The sequence below is a fragment of the Bos javanicus genome, chromosome 8 (genome assembly GCF_032452875.1).
Source record: "Bos javanicus breed banteng chromosome 8, ARS-OSU_banteng_1.0, whole genome shotgun sequence".
Taxonomy (NCBI): Eukaryota; Metazoa; Chordata; class Mammalia; order Artiodactyla; family Bovidae; genus Bos; species Bos javanicus.
The window spans coordinates 47,095,448-47,112,895 of NC_083875.1; the positions used below are offsets into that span (position 1 = coordinate 47,095,448).

A 17,448-nucleotide genomic window follows, 5' to 3' on the forward strand; every position below is an offset into this window, starting at 1 on the left:
TAATCATAGGCAGAAACAGTGAAGAAGTCTTTCTAGAACAGGTTTTTCCATAATACTAAGTTACCATGTTAATACTGCTTATATGCATTTACAGACCTAACTGCTATTTATAATACTGAATTTATTAGAGAATGTGTTTTAAGTTTTTAACAGCCAGTCTACAAGTATCCCTAGGATATTCATTTGTAGTCTGGCGCTTTTGTATACCTCATTAACAAAAGATAGAAATGGGGCCCCATTACTAACCCATTTTGCGAAGACAAGCAAATTATTAAGTTGCATATCATATTATGGTGATCATTTGGGGAAACCAGGAAAATAGAACTCTCCATGTGTGTGTACCCCTCTTTAATACTCATTGATGGGGTTTGAAAAAAGACAATATACACAGACCTTCCAATTTCTGTCATAACTTCACGGGTAGGTAGGGTGCTGCCTCTTAAGGTTAGGATAGTAGGCATTCTTTACTATTGCAGAAAGACTAGAAAATTTGCTAAGGGCTTTCATAGCTTTACTCTGGTGCAAAAAGGGATAGTACTGCACTTGGAAAATCCTTTCACTTTTTGAACAGTTCTTCAAGTTGAAATATTTTTACATGCTTACTTTTTAACATTGTGTTTAGGTCACCTAGAGAGCTTTAACTCTACTGTCTCTACTAGAAAAAAGAACATGGTACATAGAAAAGCAAAGTCAGACACCTAGTAAAGCCCTTAACATTGTCTTGGCCATCTTTCAGAAAATACAAACCTGCACTGAGGAAATTTACTATCTAAACATTTCATGTCTACCTCCTAACAACAATGGTCATATTTTCTCCCTTAGAAAAAAAATAACATTCTTTAGTGTAAGTTTTGCTTTATTATCAAATTCTGACATTTAGACTCTGTAAATGATTATTTTCATGACACGTGGTGGGAAGGCTAGCGTCATGTGGGCTCTCCTTTCATTTCAAATTACTGAACATTTGTGGGTGCCAGTTTATACCCTGTTAAGCTAAGTATGCTTAAATATGTCATATCTCGTCACTTAGATTGTAAACTTCTGCAGAGAAACAAGCCACAAGAATACTGGTAGTAAACCTTTAGAGACTGGAAAAAACGACATTAAAGCAGCCTATTCTTTATAAATATACAGAATGTTACGATGTTTAGAATGTGCGTAGTTTATGAAACTCCTTAATAAATTCTTGAGAGAAAAACTCTCCCCCAAAATGCAAAAAGAAGTCTTTGAAATCCTTGAAAAGCATGTGCATTAAGTATTCCCCAAGTATATAGGAATTAAATATGAGTATGTATCTTTGAACAATATAACTAAGGGGAAGGGAGAGTAAATGTATTAGTTGAGATAACAGACTTCATTCTGCTGCGCAACTGACTCCCCAAAAGTACACCTACTTGGGAGAAATTGTATAGTGAAGTAGAAGTGTAGCCAACTTTGGTAGTTGTTTCCGTTTTCTCCCAGTTCTCTTCCTTAGTGTTATTTTCAAATAATAACCTGAAATTTATCACTCACCTTTTTAGAGATGTTGGATTACATTTCTTTTAAAAAATGAAAATAAATCTAATATATTTTGATCTAAAATTCACTTGATCTGTATTTTTAATTCTTTAGTCCTTTTTTTTTTTAATGTTACAATTATTCTTGTGCTTAGTCGCTCAGTCATGTCTGACTCTCTGTGACTCCATGTACTGTAACTCACTTAGGCTTCTCATGGGGGTTCTCCAGGCAAGAATACTGGAGTGGGTTGCCACGCCCTCCTCCAGGAGATCTTCCCAACCCAGGGATCAAACCCAGCTCTCCTGCATTGCAAGCAGATTCTTTACGTCTGAGCCACCAGGGAAGCCCCATCCAATAATTCTTAGATGTCTACTAAATGTTTATTTTACATTATAGGTAATACAGGAAACCCGATTAAAACAAATTTATACAGCAGAAGAAAAGTATGTGGTGAAAACTTCTTTTTATTCAAACAAAGTCATTTCAAGTAACACATCCCTAAAAGTAGCTCAGTTTCTCACAGTCACCGTGGATCTAGAGCAAAGACGACACTTAGAAGAACAGCTAAAGGTTGGTCACTTTATTTTATGGTGTTGTGTTAGTTTCTGGTATGCAGCAACCTGAGTCAGTTATAATCTTTTTCATTGTGGTTTGATACAGGATATTGAATATAATTCCCTGTGCTATACAGTAGGACCTTGTTGTTTATCCATTCTGTATATAATATTTGCATCTGTTAATTCCCAACCCTAATCCATCTGACCCTACCTCACCCTTTTGCTTGGCAACTACAAATCTGTTCTCTGCATCCAAGTCTGGTTAAGAAATTTGTGTCACATTTTAGATTGTGCATAGAAGTGATATGGTATTTGTTTTTCTGACTTACTTAACCTAGTATATTGTTGTAGATAGCATTACTTCATTCTTTTATGGCTAAGTATTATTTCATTGAATATACCATTCATTGAATACACCAAAGGTACATTGAATGTACCGTTCTTTATCCATTCACCTGTTGATGGACATAGATTGTATCCATGTCTTGGCTGTTGTAAATAGTGCTGCTGTGAACATTGGGGTGCATGTTTCTTTTCAAATTATAGTTTTGTCTGCATATATGCCCAGGAGTGGGATTGCTGGACTGTATGGTAACTATTTTTAGTTTTTTGAGGAACCTCCATACTATTTTCCATGATGGCTGAACCAATTTACATTCTCACCAACAGTGTAGGAGGGTTCCCCTTTCTGTGCACCCTCTCCAGCATTTATTATTTGTTTACTTTTTAAAATGATGGCCACTCTGGGTGGTATGAGGCGGTACTCTGTTGTGGTTTCGATTTGCATTTCTCTAATATTATTAGGAATGTGGAGCATTTTTTCATGTGCCTATTGACCATTTGTTTCTCTTCTTTGGATAAATATCTATTTAAGTCTTCTGCTCATTTAGTGTTTGGATTGTTTGTGTTTATGTTACTGAGCTGTTTAGTATATTTTGGAAATTAAGTCCTTCTCAGTCACATCCTTTGCAAATATTTTTTTCCAGTCCATAGGTTGTCTTTTTGTTTATGGTTTCCTTTACTGTGTAAAACTTGTAAGTTTGATTAAGTCCATTTGTGTTTTTTTTTGCTTTTATTTGTGTTGTCTTGGGAGATTGACTTAAGAAAACATTGGTATGATTTATGTCAGAGAATTATGGTGTTAACGTCTTCTATTGAAGTTAAAGATTGGTTTATTTTGATTTGAGTATTTAAAAAGAATATTAACTCAGTTTATAATACTTTAGTCTGTTTTAAATATACTAACAATGTTGCGTATTCCATAGGAAATTAATAGAAAATTGCAAGCAGTAGACTCAGGATTGATTGCCTTACATGAGACAAACAAGCATCTGGAACACAAAGATAATGAACTTAGACAAAAGAAGAAGGAGCTTCTTGAAAGGAAAACGAAGAAAAGACAACTGGAACAAAAAATTAGTTCCAAACTAGGAAGGTATCTTTTAGCCCTTTCTGGGATACGGGTTGGGAGGGTGATACAGATGCACTGTAAGGATATTATTAATTATATATACCTTGTAATGACAACACAGTTCCCACCAGCATGCTGTGTAGAGTTTCTCAAACTTAAACCCTTCTACCCAAAACACAGGACAGAGCAGGGGGAATCTTAAGTGTTGTGAATGTTTCTGTTCCTTGATCAGCTGTTTTCATCCCTGGAACCCATTCTGTTCTTCAAAATTATTGAGGACCTTGAGGAAGTTTTGCTTATATGAATTATATCTATTGATATTAACCAAATTAGAAATTAAATTCATTATATGTTAACAAAAAATATTTATGAGAAACAATTTTCCAAACAAAATACATTTAGTAAGAAGAGGGACATTATTTTTACATTTGTAAATCTCTTTGGATGAAGTTAGTTATTTTTTCATAAGTGCTTCTGCATTCACTTGGTTGCGAGATGTTTTGGTTGAAGTATATGAAGAAAATCTGGCCCCACATATATATGCAAGTGGAAAAGGGAGGACTTGTCAGCATACGTATTCTTTAATGTTACATCAAAACTTGCCAAAGTATGGTTTGTTAACGTTTAACTGCAACATGGAATCTAAAATCATTAGTGAAGGAATATACTCTTACATTACCATAGGTGCATCTTTTACCCATGAATGACTTTGTTACATTATGCTAGCTTACTGTGAGATCCCAGGCAGTTGTTCTCAGAGCTGATTGTAAGTTTTGTTTTGAACTTAGATGTTTTGTAGAAACTTGGAATATATAAGATCAGATAAAAGCTGTTATAGTGTGTTCAGTCTAGGGGAGAGGAAAGTGAGTTCCAATTTCAAAGTTTTTCCATGCCCATTTCGGGACACAATGCAGACCTTTTTTGGTGATTGTTCTTTTTGTGCTTCTTTCCTATAGAATAAAGATATAGGTATTAAAGACATAATAAATGACAGCTTGAGTACAGTATAAATTTACCTTGATTTAATAGTGTTTCTAAACACATAAGTTGAATATTTAAAATGCTTTTAAAATTTTTGTGTTTTTTTTTTTTAAAGCAAATTGCCTGTTAACTTTTAAAAGTCAGTAGCGTATGTACGTTGGTTGCTTAAAAGAGGATATATTTGCTGAGTCTTAACTGCCTAGAATTCTTTTCTACATAAACCCTTCACTTTTACCTTCAGTCATCCACAAGTCAACCTTTTACTGTTGTTGGACTGCTGTATTGAACTCATTGTCTGAAACTAAACTTTCTCCTGGTAATGTTGAATTTTGTAGTGAAATAACCTTTCATATCCATTGTCATCCTGGCTGTCTCTTATCTATGGTTACTCTGGAATACTGCAGTGGTGACATGGTTAGTGGTCTCTCCATGACTCATCTCCTCCATTCAGTGCATACAGAATACTGTCATCAAGTTTATCATCTTTTCATGTTCCTGCCCCCTTCAAGATACCTGTGGTGGCTTCCTACCTTTACTGTATGAAATTTAAATATTGCTTTCCTTTAGATTGTCCTTCACGTTTTTCAAAATTGTCTTGCACTCCATGCATTCTAATTTCCTCCCTCTCTGCCCCAACACACTCTTCACTCACCATTCAGTCCACTCTCTACAACATCCACTGAACTTGTTTATTCTTTTTTTTATTGCTTCCATCTTTGATTTTTCCCTGTAGTGGAAAGAACTTGGCCTTTGATGTCAAACACATTTTACAACTTAGTATCTGTAATGTTAGGTAACTTAAGTAAACTTCTCAGCCTTAGTGTCTCCATATTAAAAAGCAGAGTATTAACTTTTAGAATTGTACTGTCTTTTCATCATTATTATTTTACCTATTAGATTGCCACAGTTAAGCTCCTTAAGGGAAGGGACTGTTTTTATAAACAATGCTTATCACTTATGGACCAGACACTATATACTAAGTGTGTTGCATAGTTTGCCTTTTTTTAATCTTCACCAAAGCCCTGCAGAAGTACTATTATTATTTACAGTTTATAGAGGAGGAAACCAAAGCTTAGAAGAGTAGCTTGTTCAGTTATACTGCTCATTGGTGGCAAAGAGGAATTTTAAACCCAACTTTCTGACTCTAGATCCTATACCATTAGCACTAGCATTACCTAGACTATGCTGGGCACTTGATACATCTCAAAAAATAGTTTTCGATCCTGAGTGGTTGCATAAAATGATTAATCAGGAAGCTATCAGTTAACATCTGAATAACATTGCTACATAGACCACAAAGCAGCAGGAAACGTGAGAATTTGGGCTCAATCCTTGTGTTTTCTCTGATTTCTACATCATTATGCATTTCATACAGTTTAAAGCTGATGGAACAGGATACTTGCAATCTTGAAGAGGAAGAACGAAAAGCAAGTACCAAAATCAAAGAAATAAATATTCAAAAAGCAAAACTTGTTACTGAATTAACAAACCTGATAAAGGTAATAAGACATTTTCATTTTAGTCATTTTTTTGTTGTTGGACGTCAATAGTAAAATCTTAGCAAGAGGTTTTTATAGGTAATTTCAGCTTTCTCTGTTTGACATTTCTCTTTATAGATCAGTAAATTGATTAAAAGTACTCATTAAGCTAAATTGTTTTATTCCAAATGACTCAAAGGAGAACTGTTTAAGATTGGAGAGAAGTATCAATCACATTAGAAAAATGTTAAGAAACTATATTGTTGTAAAATAAAACTCATAGAGGTTTTTATTCCTAGAATTGTACTGCTTTACATATACAAAAAGTAGATTTAATTCTTCAAAATACTACAGTGATCTCTGAGAAGAACAAATTAGAATCAGATTATATGGCAACCTCAGCACAGCTACGTATCACAGAGGTAACATTTTTGCTTTTATTTTTATTTTGGGACTTCAGTTTGAAAACTGTGTGTACATGTGTATATATATATCATGCCTTGCAGTGTGCAGTTTTGGGTATGCTGTTTAATTTAGATTTCATGCACTTTGCTGATTAGGACGTAAAATTTGAAACCCTTTGTGTACATTTTTTTATTATTACCACCCTCCCCCCATTTAAATAACAAATAGAGTACCTGATTTAGTCATTTGAAAACCAAAATCTTACCATGTCTGCTTTCTTAGCCGATACAAATTATAGTTAGTACTATTGCCAAGAATCAACTAGTAGCTTTTATTGCAGTTTGTGTCCCCTAAACTACAGATGAGTTCCAGTCAACACTCAGAATGGCCTTAGTGTGTGATCCTGGTGATTTCTGTTCTGATAAGTATTGAAACTGTTAATGATAAATATTGAAATGGGGAAGGACAGGGGGTGATGTACTAAGTTAACATAAATTCCAAAGAAGAACAAGCAACAAAATGAGGTCATAAGAGTGACAGTTTTTGAGTCTTTCAAATCCTTTCCCAAAAATAGAAGAGCAACTGGGATACTATGACGACATAACAGCAAGCCCACGGACAATGTATACAACAGACTCAAAAGATGTAGGTGTACTGCAGTATATTCTCAGACTCATCGTCCAGGATTAGCATGAGGCTAGGTTAAGGGCTTAGTCCTTAATAAAACTGCCCTTCAGATGCCACCTGCACTTCTGACCAACTGGTGACTGATTCAAGGGTTCTCATGGCTCCCCCAAGTTCAATAATTGAGTGGCTTACAGAACTGAAGAAAAGGCTGTTCTCAACAATTAGTTTTATTATATAAACAATACAAATCCCTCCTAGTCAAGAGGCATATAGGGCGGGGAGGGTCCTGCACACAGTTTCTGTGCCCTTTTCTGGTGAAATAATTTGTTGCTCTCCTAGCACATCAGTGTTTAGAATTTTTACCAGGTTCCATTACCTAGGCATGACTGATTCGATCATTGGCCATATGGTTAAACTCGGTCTCTAGCCCTTCTCTCTGCAGTTTAAAAGACTGGGTGGGGATAATAATAAGACTCGATTTGTCTTTCTGGCATTGACTTCCCCCATCCTGAGTCACTCCTTAGCATAAACTCAGACACTCCTATCACTCAGAAAATTCCTAGGATTTTAGAGTCTTCCTCCCAAGAACCAGGGACAAACATCAGTCAAGTTCTGTGTTTTTACAACACCCAATCAGCAGCAGCATCAAGACTGGTATGGTATTAGAAAGTATGTGGTAAGAAACAAAGGGAAAGCTCAAAGAATCCAAAAATTAAGTCACCAGCAGGTTCTCATCTTTTAAGAAAAGAGGCCCCATTTGGTGTGGAAAGCTGAGCAGACCAATTTCAGAGCAGCTGAAACTGGGAGGTGACTTTTAGATTCCAGAAAGGTCAGGTGGTGCTGGGGTGATTCAGGTCCTGTGAACTAGCAACTCACGTGAAACTGCCTTGCAGAACAAAGTTGCTTACTGAGGAGAACTAGAACTACTGGGCAGGCTAAGGAGACAGCAAGCATGTGTTATGTGGGCCGAAGGCTGACACAGGCACAACACTCTTAAACACAGAAGAAGGGAGACAGTGTAAGTAAAACAATATGTTTGCTGACTGTCCTGTAGGTACTATTAGGAAATAAAAGGATACTACCTCAGATTAGATGCTTTGGGAGAGGGAAATGAGAGAGAATTTCAATATTGTTTATAGTAGAACTGAACTGAGTATGTCAAAGATACTCAGGCCACAAGGATATAAGATACTTGTGCATAAATACTCTTTCAAATAAAAATGGAAGGATGTTTAGCATACTTCTACATACATAATCAGAATAAAGACTTCTACACCTGCTGCCTTCCCTAACCTGGCAGGGGAGTCTCCTATCCATATTGTTAGTAGCAGCAGAAACAGTAATATTTTTGAGTTGAACTGATTACTCTGGAGAGTAGAAAGGTTCTTAATTATACTGTCCAGGGAAATAATCTCATTAGCTACTTGTCACACTAGGTTTTCTTACCTGGACATATACACAAACTCCCTCTCTGAAAGGTTTTTCCATACTAATCTTCTTGACTTTATTTTCTATTTCCTCAGCAATATTTTATATCATTGTTTCTCTTTTTTATATGTTAATCTGAAAGTTAGTTAGTAAATGCTTTTTATTTATAATTGTCTTACCAACCCTTTTGTAGGGTTCTCTTCTTTCTTGCACTGTGTTTTGGTAAGTGCTTGTTACTGACTGATCATAGTCACAACTATGCATTTTAAATAGTCAAGAATGATGAGTGAAAGATACAGAGAAGAGTAAGTCTATAGTAGTTCATTTTGTCTTTCATTTGCTCTTTTTTTCTTCTCACGTTTTCTGTCACTTACCACACTTGCTCTTATCTATTCTTCTTGCTGGTCTTCATTTGAAACAAAGGGAGATCATTTCCTTCCTTCTTTTCTTCCCCTCACCCCACTTTGGGGTTTGTCTTTTACCCTGATCATGGAAAACAAATTCATACACAAAAAAGATTGACACAGAATTTCAGTAGGGGTTGTGTTCATGAAGGAACTTAGGGATAACTAAACACCATTGAGTGTAATAACTTCCTCAAATTATTGGAGGGCAAATAGCGGAAAAGGGATCCAAACCCATTAAACATTTCGAGAGATATGTTATTACCATCTGGAATACTTTTACAAGTTAAGAAGCTGACTGCACATAAATCCAGATATGGAGGTAGACAGATGGATGAACACGTTACTTAGTTTTTTACTTTGGGCAGGTTTCCTGACCACTCCAAGCGTTTTGTCTTCAGCCACAGATATTACAATACCTACCTCACTTGCAAGGCTATTGTGATAGTAAGTTTAATAATACATCAAGATGCTTAGTGCGCTCCCTAGCATGAAACATATATGGATTTACATCAAGATTCATATTATAAGAATTGGAAGTTGTTAAATTTATTTTTTATCCTACGATCAAATTTAGAAGTTGTGCTTTCATCTAATTTTCTTTACCTACCTGCTTGCTACTCTCCCACAAAAACTGAACTTCAGGAAAGACTTTTTTTTTCTATTTAGAGCAGGGCAAAGACTAATAGAGTTTTGCCAAGAAAATGCACTGGTCATAACAAACACCCTCTTCCAACAACACAAGAGAAGACTCCATACATGGACATCACCAGATGGTCAACACCGAAATCCGACTGATTATATTCTTTGCAGCCAAAGATGGAGAAGCTCTATACAGTCAACAAAAACAAGACCAGGAGCTGACTGTGGCTCAGATCATGAACTCCTTATTGCCAAATTCAGACTGAAATTGCAGAAAGTAGGGAAAACCACTAGACCATTCAGGTATGACCTAAATCAAATCCCTTATGATTATACAGTGGAAGTGAGAAATAGATTTAAGGGCCTAGATGTGATAGATAGAGTGCCTGATGAACTATGGAATGAGGTTTGTGACACTGTACAGGAGACAGGGATCAAGACCATTCCCATAGAAAAGAAATGCAGAAAAGCAAAATGGCTGTCTGGGGAGGCCTTACAAATAGCTGTGAAAAGAAGAGAAGTGAAAAGCAAAGGAGAAAAGGAAAGATATAAGTATTTGAATGCAGAGTTCCAAAGAATAGCAAGAAGAGATAAGAAAGCCTTCTTCAGCGATCAATGCAAAGACATAGAGGAAAACAACAGAATGGGAAAGACTAGGGATCTCTTCAAGAAAATCAGAGATACCAAAGGAACATTTCATGCAAAGATGAGCTCGATAAAGGACAGAAATGGTATGGACCTAACAGAAGCAGAAGATATTAAGAAGAGATGGTAAGAATACACAGAAGAACTGTACAAAAAAGAGCTTCACGACCCAGATAATCACAATGGTGTGATCACTGACCTGGAGCCAGACATCCTGGAATGTGAAGTCCAGTGGGCCTTAGAAAGCATCACTACGAACAAAGCTAGTGGAGGTGATGGAATTCCAGTTGAGCTATTCCAAATCCTGAAAGATGATGCTGTGGAAGTGCTGCACTCAATATGCCAGCAAATTTGGAAAACTCAGCAGTGGCCACAGGACTGGAAAAGGTCAGTTTTCATTCCAATCCCTAAGAAAGGCAATGCCAAAGAATGCTCAGACTACCGCACAGTTGCACTCATCTCACACGCTAGTAAAGTAATGCTCAAAATTCTCCAAGCCAGGCTTCAGCAATATGTGAACCGTGAACTTCCTGATATTCAAGCTGGTTTTAGAAAAGGCAGAGGAACCAGAGATCAAATTGCCAACATCCGCTGGATCATGGAAAAAGCAAGAGAGTTCCAGAGAAACATCTATTTCTGCTTTATTGACTATGCCAAAGCCTTTGACTGTGTGGATCACAATAAACTGTGGAAAATTCTGAAAGAGATGGGAATACCTGACCACCTGATCTGCCTCTTGAGAAATTTGTATGCAGGTCAGGAAGCAACAGTTAGAACTAGACATGGAACAACAGACTGGTTCCAAATAGGAAAAGGAGTACGTCAAGGCTGTATATTGTCACCCTGCTTATTTAACTTATATGCAGAGTACATCATGAGAAACGCTGGACTGGACGAAGCACAAGCTGAAATCAAGATTGCCGGGAGAAATATCAATAACCTCAGATATGCAGATGACACCACCCTTATGGCAGAAAGTGAAGAGGAACCAAAAAGACTCTTGATGAGAGTGAAAGAGGAGAGTGAAAAAGTTGGCTTAAAGCTCAACATTCAGAAAATGAAGATCATGGCATCCGGTCCTACCACTTTATGGGAAATAGATGGGGAAACAGTGAAAACAGTGTCAGACTTTATTTTTCTGGGCTCCAAAATCACTGGAGATGGTGACTGCAGCCATGAAATTAAAAGATGCTTACTCCTTGGAAGGAAAGTTATGACCAACCTAGATAGCATATTCAAAAGCAGAGACATTACTTTGCCAACAAAGGTCCATCTAGTCAAGGCTATGGTTTTTCCTGTGGTCATGTATGGATGTGAGAGTTGGACTGTGAAGAAGGCTGAGCGCCAAAGAATTGATGCTTTTGAACTGTGGTGTTGGAGAAGACTCTTGAGAGTCCCTTGGACTGCAAGGAGATCCAACCTGTCCATTCTGAAGGAGATCAGCCCTGGGATTTCTTTGGAAGGAATGATGCTAAAGCTGAAAGTCCAGTACTTTGGCCACCTCATGCAAAGAGTTGACTCATCGGAAAAGACCCTGATGCTGGGAGGGATTGGGGGCAGGAGGAGAAGGGGACGACAGAGGATGAGATGGCTGGATGGCATCACTGACTCGATGGACGTGAGTCTGAGTGGACTCTGGGAGTTGGTGATGGACAGGGAGGCCTGGCGTGCTGCGATTCATGGGGTCGCAAAGAGTCGGACATGACTGAGCGACTGATCTGATCTGATCTATGTATTTTGCTGGGGTGGTGGGGGGGAACCTTTACCAAGTAAACAGTATTATTGCCACTACCATTGTTTACTATTTAATTGATTGAAATAGAATTTGCCAACTTGTATATTAAACTTTGTGAAGACCACTGATGGCTGAACTCCAAATTTGACAAGGAAGCAAGGGAGGAAGGACCAGACCCACACTGCATGATGGATGTGAATAAGATTACATAGGTTTAGTTCCTTTTTTATTTAATCTCCAAAAATACAAAGGATAATGTTTCGGTACTGTGTCTATGAAAATGACTGTGCATCTTATTCACCTTTCTATGCTCAATACCTGATAAAATACTGATATTTAATAGGTTCTCAGTAATTATTTGGTGAAGGAATGAATGGGTCCATGAATAAATGATAACTACATGAAAGGCACTTGGAAAACAAACATCATTTAAAGGTTCTGCTGAGTTTTCTGATATGAAGCCTATTATTGTATATATTGTTTTATCAGAGTGTAATTATACATAGGTTAAACTTTCATAAAAGGGCAATTAAGTTTAAATTTCAAAGCTTTTAGGGATTCAGGAATGCCATATTATTAATGTCCTAATATATTTTGAAGTTTAAGTTCAAACTTTACCTTAGCAATAAAATCAGTCATAATTTGAGATATGGTTTTTGGATGATTTGCTTATTACTATTATCAAAATTCAGTAATATATGTGATATAGTGTGATATTTATTAATAAAAGAGCTCTCTGATTTAACAGTAACATACAAATTTTCCAAATTTTTCTCTTAAAATAGCAACATTTCATTGAGTTGGATGAAAATAGACAGAGATTATTGCAAAAATGCAAGGAACTTATGAAGAGAGCCAGGCAAGTATGTAACCTGGGTGCAGAGCAGACTGTTCCTCAAGAATATCAGACAGTAAGTATAAAAATATATAATGCTATGAGTTAACATATTTAACACAGTATTTTTAAGCTTAAAATGTGTTAGGCATTGTACAGGAGCATGTAAAACATGATCTGCCATAAAAAATGAGATCCCCCTGCCACCATTTTTAAACTGAGTATGCATGTAATTTTGCTCAATGAATTTTTTCTTCATGATACTCAAATGGACACCATTTAGTCTTATTGCTTAGTACCAAAGTTATTCAGATACGGGTATCATTTTGCAAAATTATTTCTACCAAAACATTCATCCAGTAAAAAGCTTTTTTCTCCAATCACCTTTTTAGGAGAGGTTTGGGAGACAGGATATAGTTTTTCCTGGAAATGTAGTACTAGTAATTGATATATAAGAAACAGTGCATAGAGGTGATAGTTCAAAGAACAAAGACAAAATGAAAATTTTTCCTGGAAATCAGGATGTTTGTTTAGGGTTCTTTGGGAGTGGATTCTTTATGACTAACATCTGTTGGTAAAGAAAAGAGCCTTTCCTTCTTCTCATTTGTGTACTTTATATTCTGACGTATCATTCAGTTAGTAAATGAGAAAATACTGCCCTTTCCTGCCAGTTCTACATTGAGTAGGTAGCCCCTTGACCTGAAGCTTTATCTGACAGGTAGGGGTAATGCCTTGATTATCTTCTATCACACATTGAACAAAACACATACTTTCTTCTCTCTTGAAATTTATATTCTAGTCTGGAGGGTGGGGAAAACAAATCAAAAAGCAAAATTATGTTGGGAATAGCAGGAGCTGCTAAGAAGAAGAATAATACAAGGTAAGAGGCTAGTGTCAGAGAAGGCTCCTTTGAGAAGATACTATTTTAGATGAGTCCTGAATGAACAGAAGAAATCAGGCAAGTGAAGGTTTGAGGGAAAAGCATTCCCAGCAGAGAAAACAGCTTATTCAAAGCTCTTGAGGCAGAAGTATATTTGGCTTGTTTCAGAATAGAAAGAATCTTAGTGAAGCTAAAATTTATTATCCAAGGAGGGCAGAAGTCAGATCCTGTAGGGCCTTATAGACCATAGAAGGAATTTGGGCTTTACTTTGAGATGAAGTCCACTGGAGAGTTTTAAACAGAAGATCGAAAGAGGTAGGACAGCCGTTTGTAGAGCACTCCAGCTGCAATCTGGAGAATAAAGTCGGGATACAAGAATGGAAGATGACTATTTAGGAGATTGTTGCTTTGGACCAGGCAAGAGACTGTTGTGGTGTGGATTCGGGTGGAAGCACAAATGACAGAGCAGTTTACAGACTTGCGGTATCTTTTGATGACAGAACCAGCAGGACTTATTAATGCATTTGAATTGAAGGGTAGAGAGAGAATCCCTAAATTTTGCCAATTACTGAGATGGAAAATATCGAAGGACAAATAGGTTTGCTCAAATTGGTGGGGAAGGTGGGTAAGTTGCAGAGTTGTTTCACCATCTTAAATTTGTCTATTAGAATCAAATGAAGATACGAAATAAGTGTGTGGCACATGAGTTCAAAGGACAAGTCAGATTCAACAAACAATAAATATCTGAAAGCTTATAGAAGCCGAACTGCTTTCCAGAAGGTTAGAGGGAAAAAAGACAGGTTAAGATATTAGATTATTGTGGCATGTTAGGATCTTTTTCAGAGTTTTAAGATTCATTTTGTACATTGTAGTACATAAACTTTTGCAAGTTGTGCCGACAAAACGTTGTACGGCTTGCCTGCCCCCATGCTGTTCTAATTTGTTACTATGGTATGGTCTCAGAAGATAGTACTGTGGTGAAATTCTACTGTCAAAGTAATTGGATTCTTAGGATGCTTTTGTAGTTCTTCACAAGTACAGTATAAAGTTCTAACTTCTTGCTCTCTTTCAATGCCCCACATATTCTGGACCCATTCTACCAATTCAGCAAGTACCCACCATTCCAAATGGACACAACTCCTCACCCCCCATGGTATGCAGTGCTCTTTCTTTTTCTCCAAGCTCCTGTCTCTCCTCTGCCTGACTTTTCCCTAGCTGTTTGCTTTAAGGCCCAGAGATGAATTCTAGGTCTCTGAATTCTCTTACTATTTCTTGTAGTTCCTGTAGCATGAACTGATAATTCTTTTCTCTAAATTCTATAACCTGTATGATGTGTACCGCTTATTTTAATACTCAACATCAATACATTGCCTTAAGGTGTTAGCTCGTGTTATTAAGTATATACATTTTGTTTTCTTCTAAAGTATAAACCCCTTTTTGAAAGCAAAAAGCCATGTTTGTAATTCCTTTGATTCCTTACTGTGTTGTGCTAGCATGCTGTTCAACATATAGCAGACACTCAACAGAGTATTTTCGTTTTAACTATTTGAATTGAACTGTTTTCACTGTACTACCTATAATAATGGACAGTTTTTTCATTCTTTAGGCTTTCCAAGATCTTCCAAACACCTTGGATGAAATTGATGCTTTATTAACTGAGGAAAGATCAAGAGCATCTTGCTTCACAGGACTCAATCCTACAGTATGCTGCTTTCCCTAATGCCTACTGCAGTCGCCACCACCAGCACACCCTGCCCCCGCCCCCACACACAGTTCCCTCCAGTACTTGCCTCCCACTCTGTTCCTGCTGTCTAGCTTATTATTACCAAGAACTCTAGTACAATGTACTTTTAAATGCCAGATTCTGAATCTATTAGAATTTTAAATAGATTCTTCCTAAGGAACACAGTGTTCTGTGCCTTTTCTTTATAAAAAGAATACTCAGGCTAACCTGAAATACTGAGATGTCTTTTTTTTTTTTTAATGAAATTTTTTTAGTATGTTACAAGAACATAAATTAACTGCATACAAACAGTGGCATTTTCAATTAATGTGATGCAAAATTTTTTGTACCTTTATCCTTTGGTAGATTATTTTAAAGATTTTTTTTTCTGCCAGGTTGTTGAGGAATACACAAAAAGAGAAGAAGAAATAGAGCAATTAACTGCGGAACTAAAGATAAAGAAAGTTGAACTGGATAAATATAGAGAAAACATTTCACAGGTAATTATTCTACTTTTTCTCATGTGCATTAATAATACGGGAATGTAGAATAATGCAAAATGAAATAACGTTTCTAAGAAAAGTATGTTCTCAGGACTAGATTGATATTGATGTTTTCTATGTAAAGTTTTGTATCAGTGTAATAACACTTCTTTTACATTGTATTTTTATATTGCTTTTACTTACAGGTGAAAGAAAGGTGGCTTAATCCTTTAAAAGAGCTGGTAGAAAAAATTAACGAAAAATTTAGCTATTTTTTTAGTTCTATGCAGTGTGCTGGTGAAGTTGACCTCCATACAGAAAATGAGGTAAAATTGCATTTGATATGTTTCATGACAAGAATTTTAATTATATGCTAAAAGTATATGTAAATTGTTTATATACTCTAAAGTTATATCTGAAAAATTTTCTTATTAAAAAAAAAATGTCCAAAGGAAAGAAGAGACCATATATAGGATTCCATCAGGGTCCCTTGTTGTTTTGAAGATGTTCTTCTTGGTGACATCTGAGATTAACGACTAATGCCTTACAGACTCTTTTCATATCCAGCCTAAGTAATAATGGTTATTCAGTTGTGATGAACAAGTGCATTGCTCTTTGAAATCACTCCTCAAGTTTGAAGAGTCATACACAAATTGGCAAACATAACTGAAATATAGAATAGTATCAGTGATTTCCTTTTGATCAAGAATTTGAGTTTACAAGAACAACAATACTTAAAAATTTTGGTACTGATTTCTTGAACTATATACGTTTCATGCATTGCATTTGTGGGTAAAATAAGATTTCCAGTAAGAAATATATGAAGAGATGAACTAGGATGTCCTTCAAAATGAGTGGGTGGAGCTATAGATGAAGCAAGATCACAGTTGAGACTAGTTGATTGAGCTCATTTGGGAGTTCTAATTTTGTAAATGTTGAAATTTTTCCCTAATAAAGCATTTCTTTTAAGGAGGAAGAAATGTAAGGCAAGGTAGTGCCTTTATTTCTCCTTAGGAATTTTGTCCCATTACTCCTGTATCTGTTTATTATGAAAGATAAGGTTGCAAACATCATGTAACTGTAAGTTTTAGTAAGATATTAGACCTGCCAAGAGAATTGTCATCTACATAGTCTGGGCTTGCTAGAAGGAAGAAATGTATTGTAATAACATGTAATTTATAATATATTTCCTTTGTGCCAGAAACTGTGCCAAGCATTTCTAGGTTTACCTTCTTTAATCTTCAGAACCATTCTATAAAGCAGGTACTTTTTATTGACTATAAATAAACTGAAACAATATTAGAACCACTTGCTCTCTACAAGCTCTAGGGGTCTCCAAAGATCTATTTAGATAAAATTGATATCATGAATAAGTCAATTACAAGAGTAAAGAACTTAAATTTATTTTCAAAAAACAGTATAAAATTGCCAGAGAAAACTCTTCACCTTTCATCAACTTTTTAAATGTTTTGTAGGAAGATTATGATAAATATGGAATTCGAATTAGAGTCAAATTTCGCAGTAGTACTGAACTGCATGAATTAACTCCTCATCATCAAAGTGGAGGTGAAAGAAGTGTTTCTACTATGTTATACTTGATGGCACTTCAGGAGCTTAATAGATGTCCGTTCCGAGTAGTTGATGAAATCAATCAGGTATTGCTTATTCTTTTATTGGGTTTCACTCTGTCTTGTAATAGATTTAAATCTAATCATTAT

General features: G+C 36.1%; 2 protein-coding genes across 9 annotated transcripts in view; one reads left to right on the forward strand and one right to left on the reverse strand.

Moving 5' to 3' along the window:
- Window positions 1–17,448, forward strand: part of SMC5 (structural maintenance of chromosomes 5) — a 117,790-nt gene that overhangs the window by 96,813 nt on the left and 3,529 nt on the right. For 3 of the 7 annotated variants that reach the window (XM_061425515.1, XM_061425516.1, XM_061425519.1), the window contains 10 exons: window positions 1,894–2,067; window positions 3,320–3,489; window positions 5,822–5,945; window positions 6,224–6,346; window positions 12,596–12,721; window positions 14,634–14,678; window positions 15,132–15,227; window positions 15,644–15,748; window positions 15,937–16,056; window positions 17,206–17,385. In XM_061425515.1, the coding sequence (XP_061281499.1) occupies window positions 1,894–2,067; window positions 3,320–3,489; window positions 5,822–5,945; window positions 6,224–6,346; window positions 12,596–12,721; window positions 14,634–14,678; window positions 15,132–15,227; window positions 15,644–15,748; window positions 15,937–16,056; window positions 17,206–17,385 (1,263 nt within the window). Of the gene's footprint in view, window positions 1–1,893; window positions 2,068–3,319; window positions 3,490–5,821; window positions 5,946–6,223; window positions 6,347–12,595; window positions 12,722–14,598; window positions 14,679–15,131; window positions 15,228–15,643; window positions 15,749–15,936; window positions 16,057–17,205; window positions 17,386–17,448 lie in introns of those variants that run through there. The other 4 variants (XM_061425518.1, XM_061425517.1, XM_061425520.1 and 1 more) reach the window with 3 other exon arrangements.
- Window positions 4,028–17,448, reverse strand: part of KLF9 (KLF transcription factor 9) — a 100,200-nt gene continuing 86,779 nt past the window's right edge. Inside the window, exons 5-6 of one of the 2 annotated variants that reach the window (XR_009738051.1) lie at window positions 8,743–8,867; window positions 4,028–4,398 (exon numbers count right to left, since the gene is read on the reverse strand). The gene's annotated coding sequence lies outside the window, so the exon portion shown is untranslated. Of the gene's footprint in view, window positions 4,408–8,742; window positions 8,868–17,448 lie in introns of both variants that reach the window. The other variant, XR_009738052.1, reaches the window with a different exon arrangement.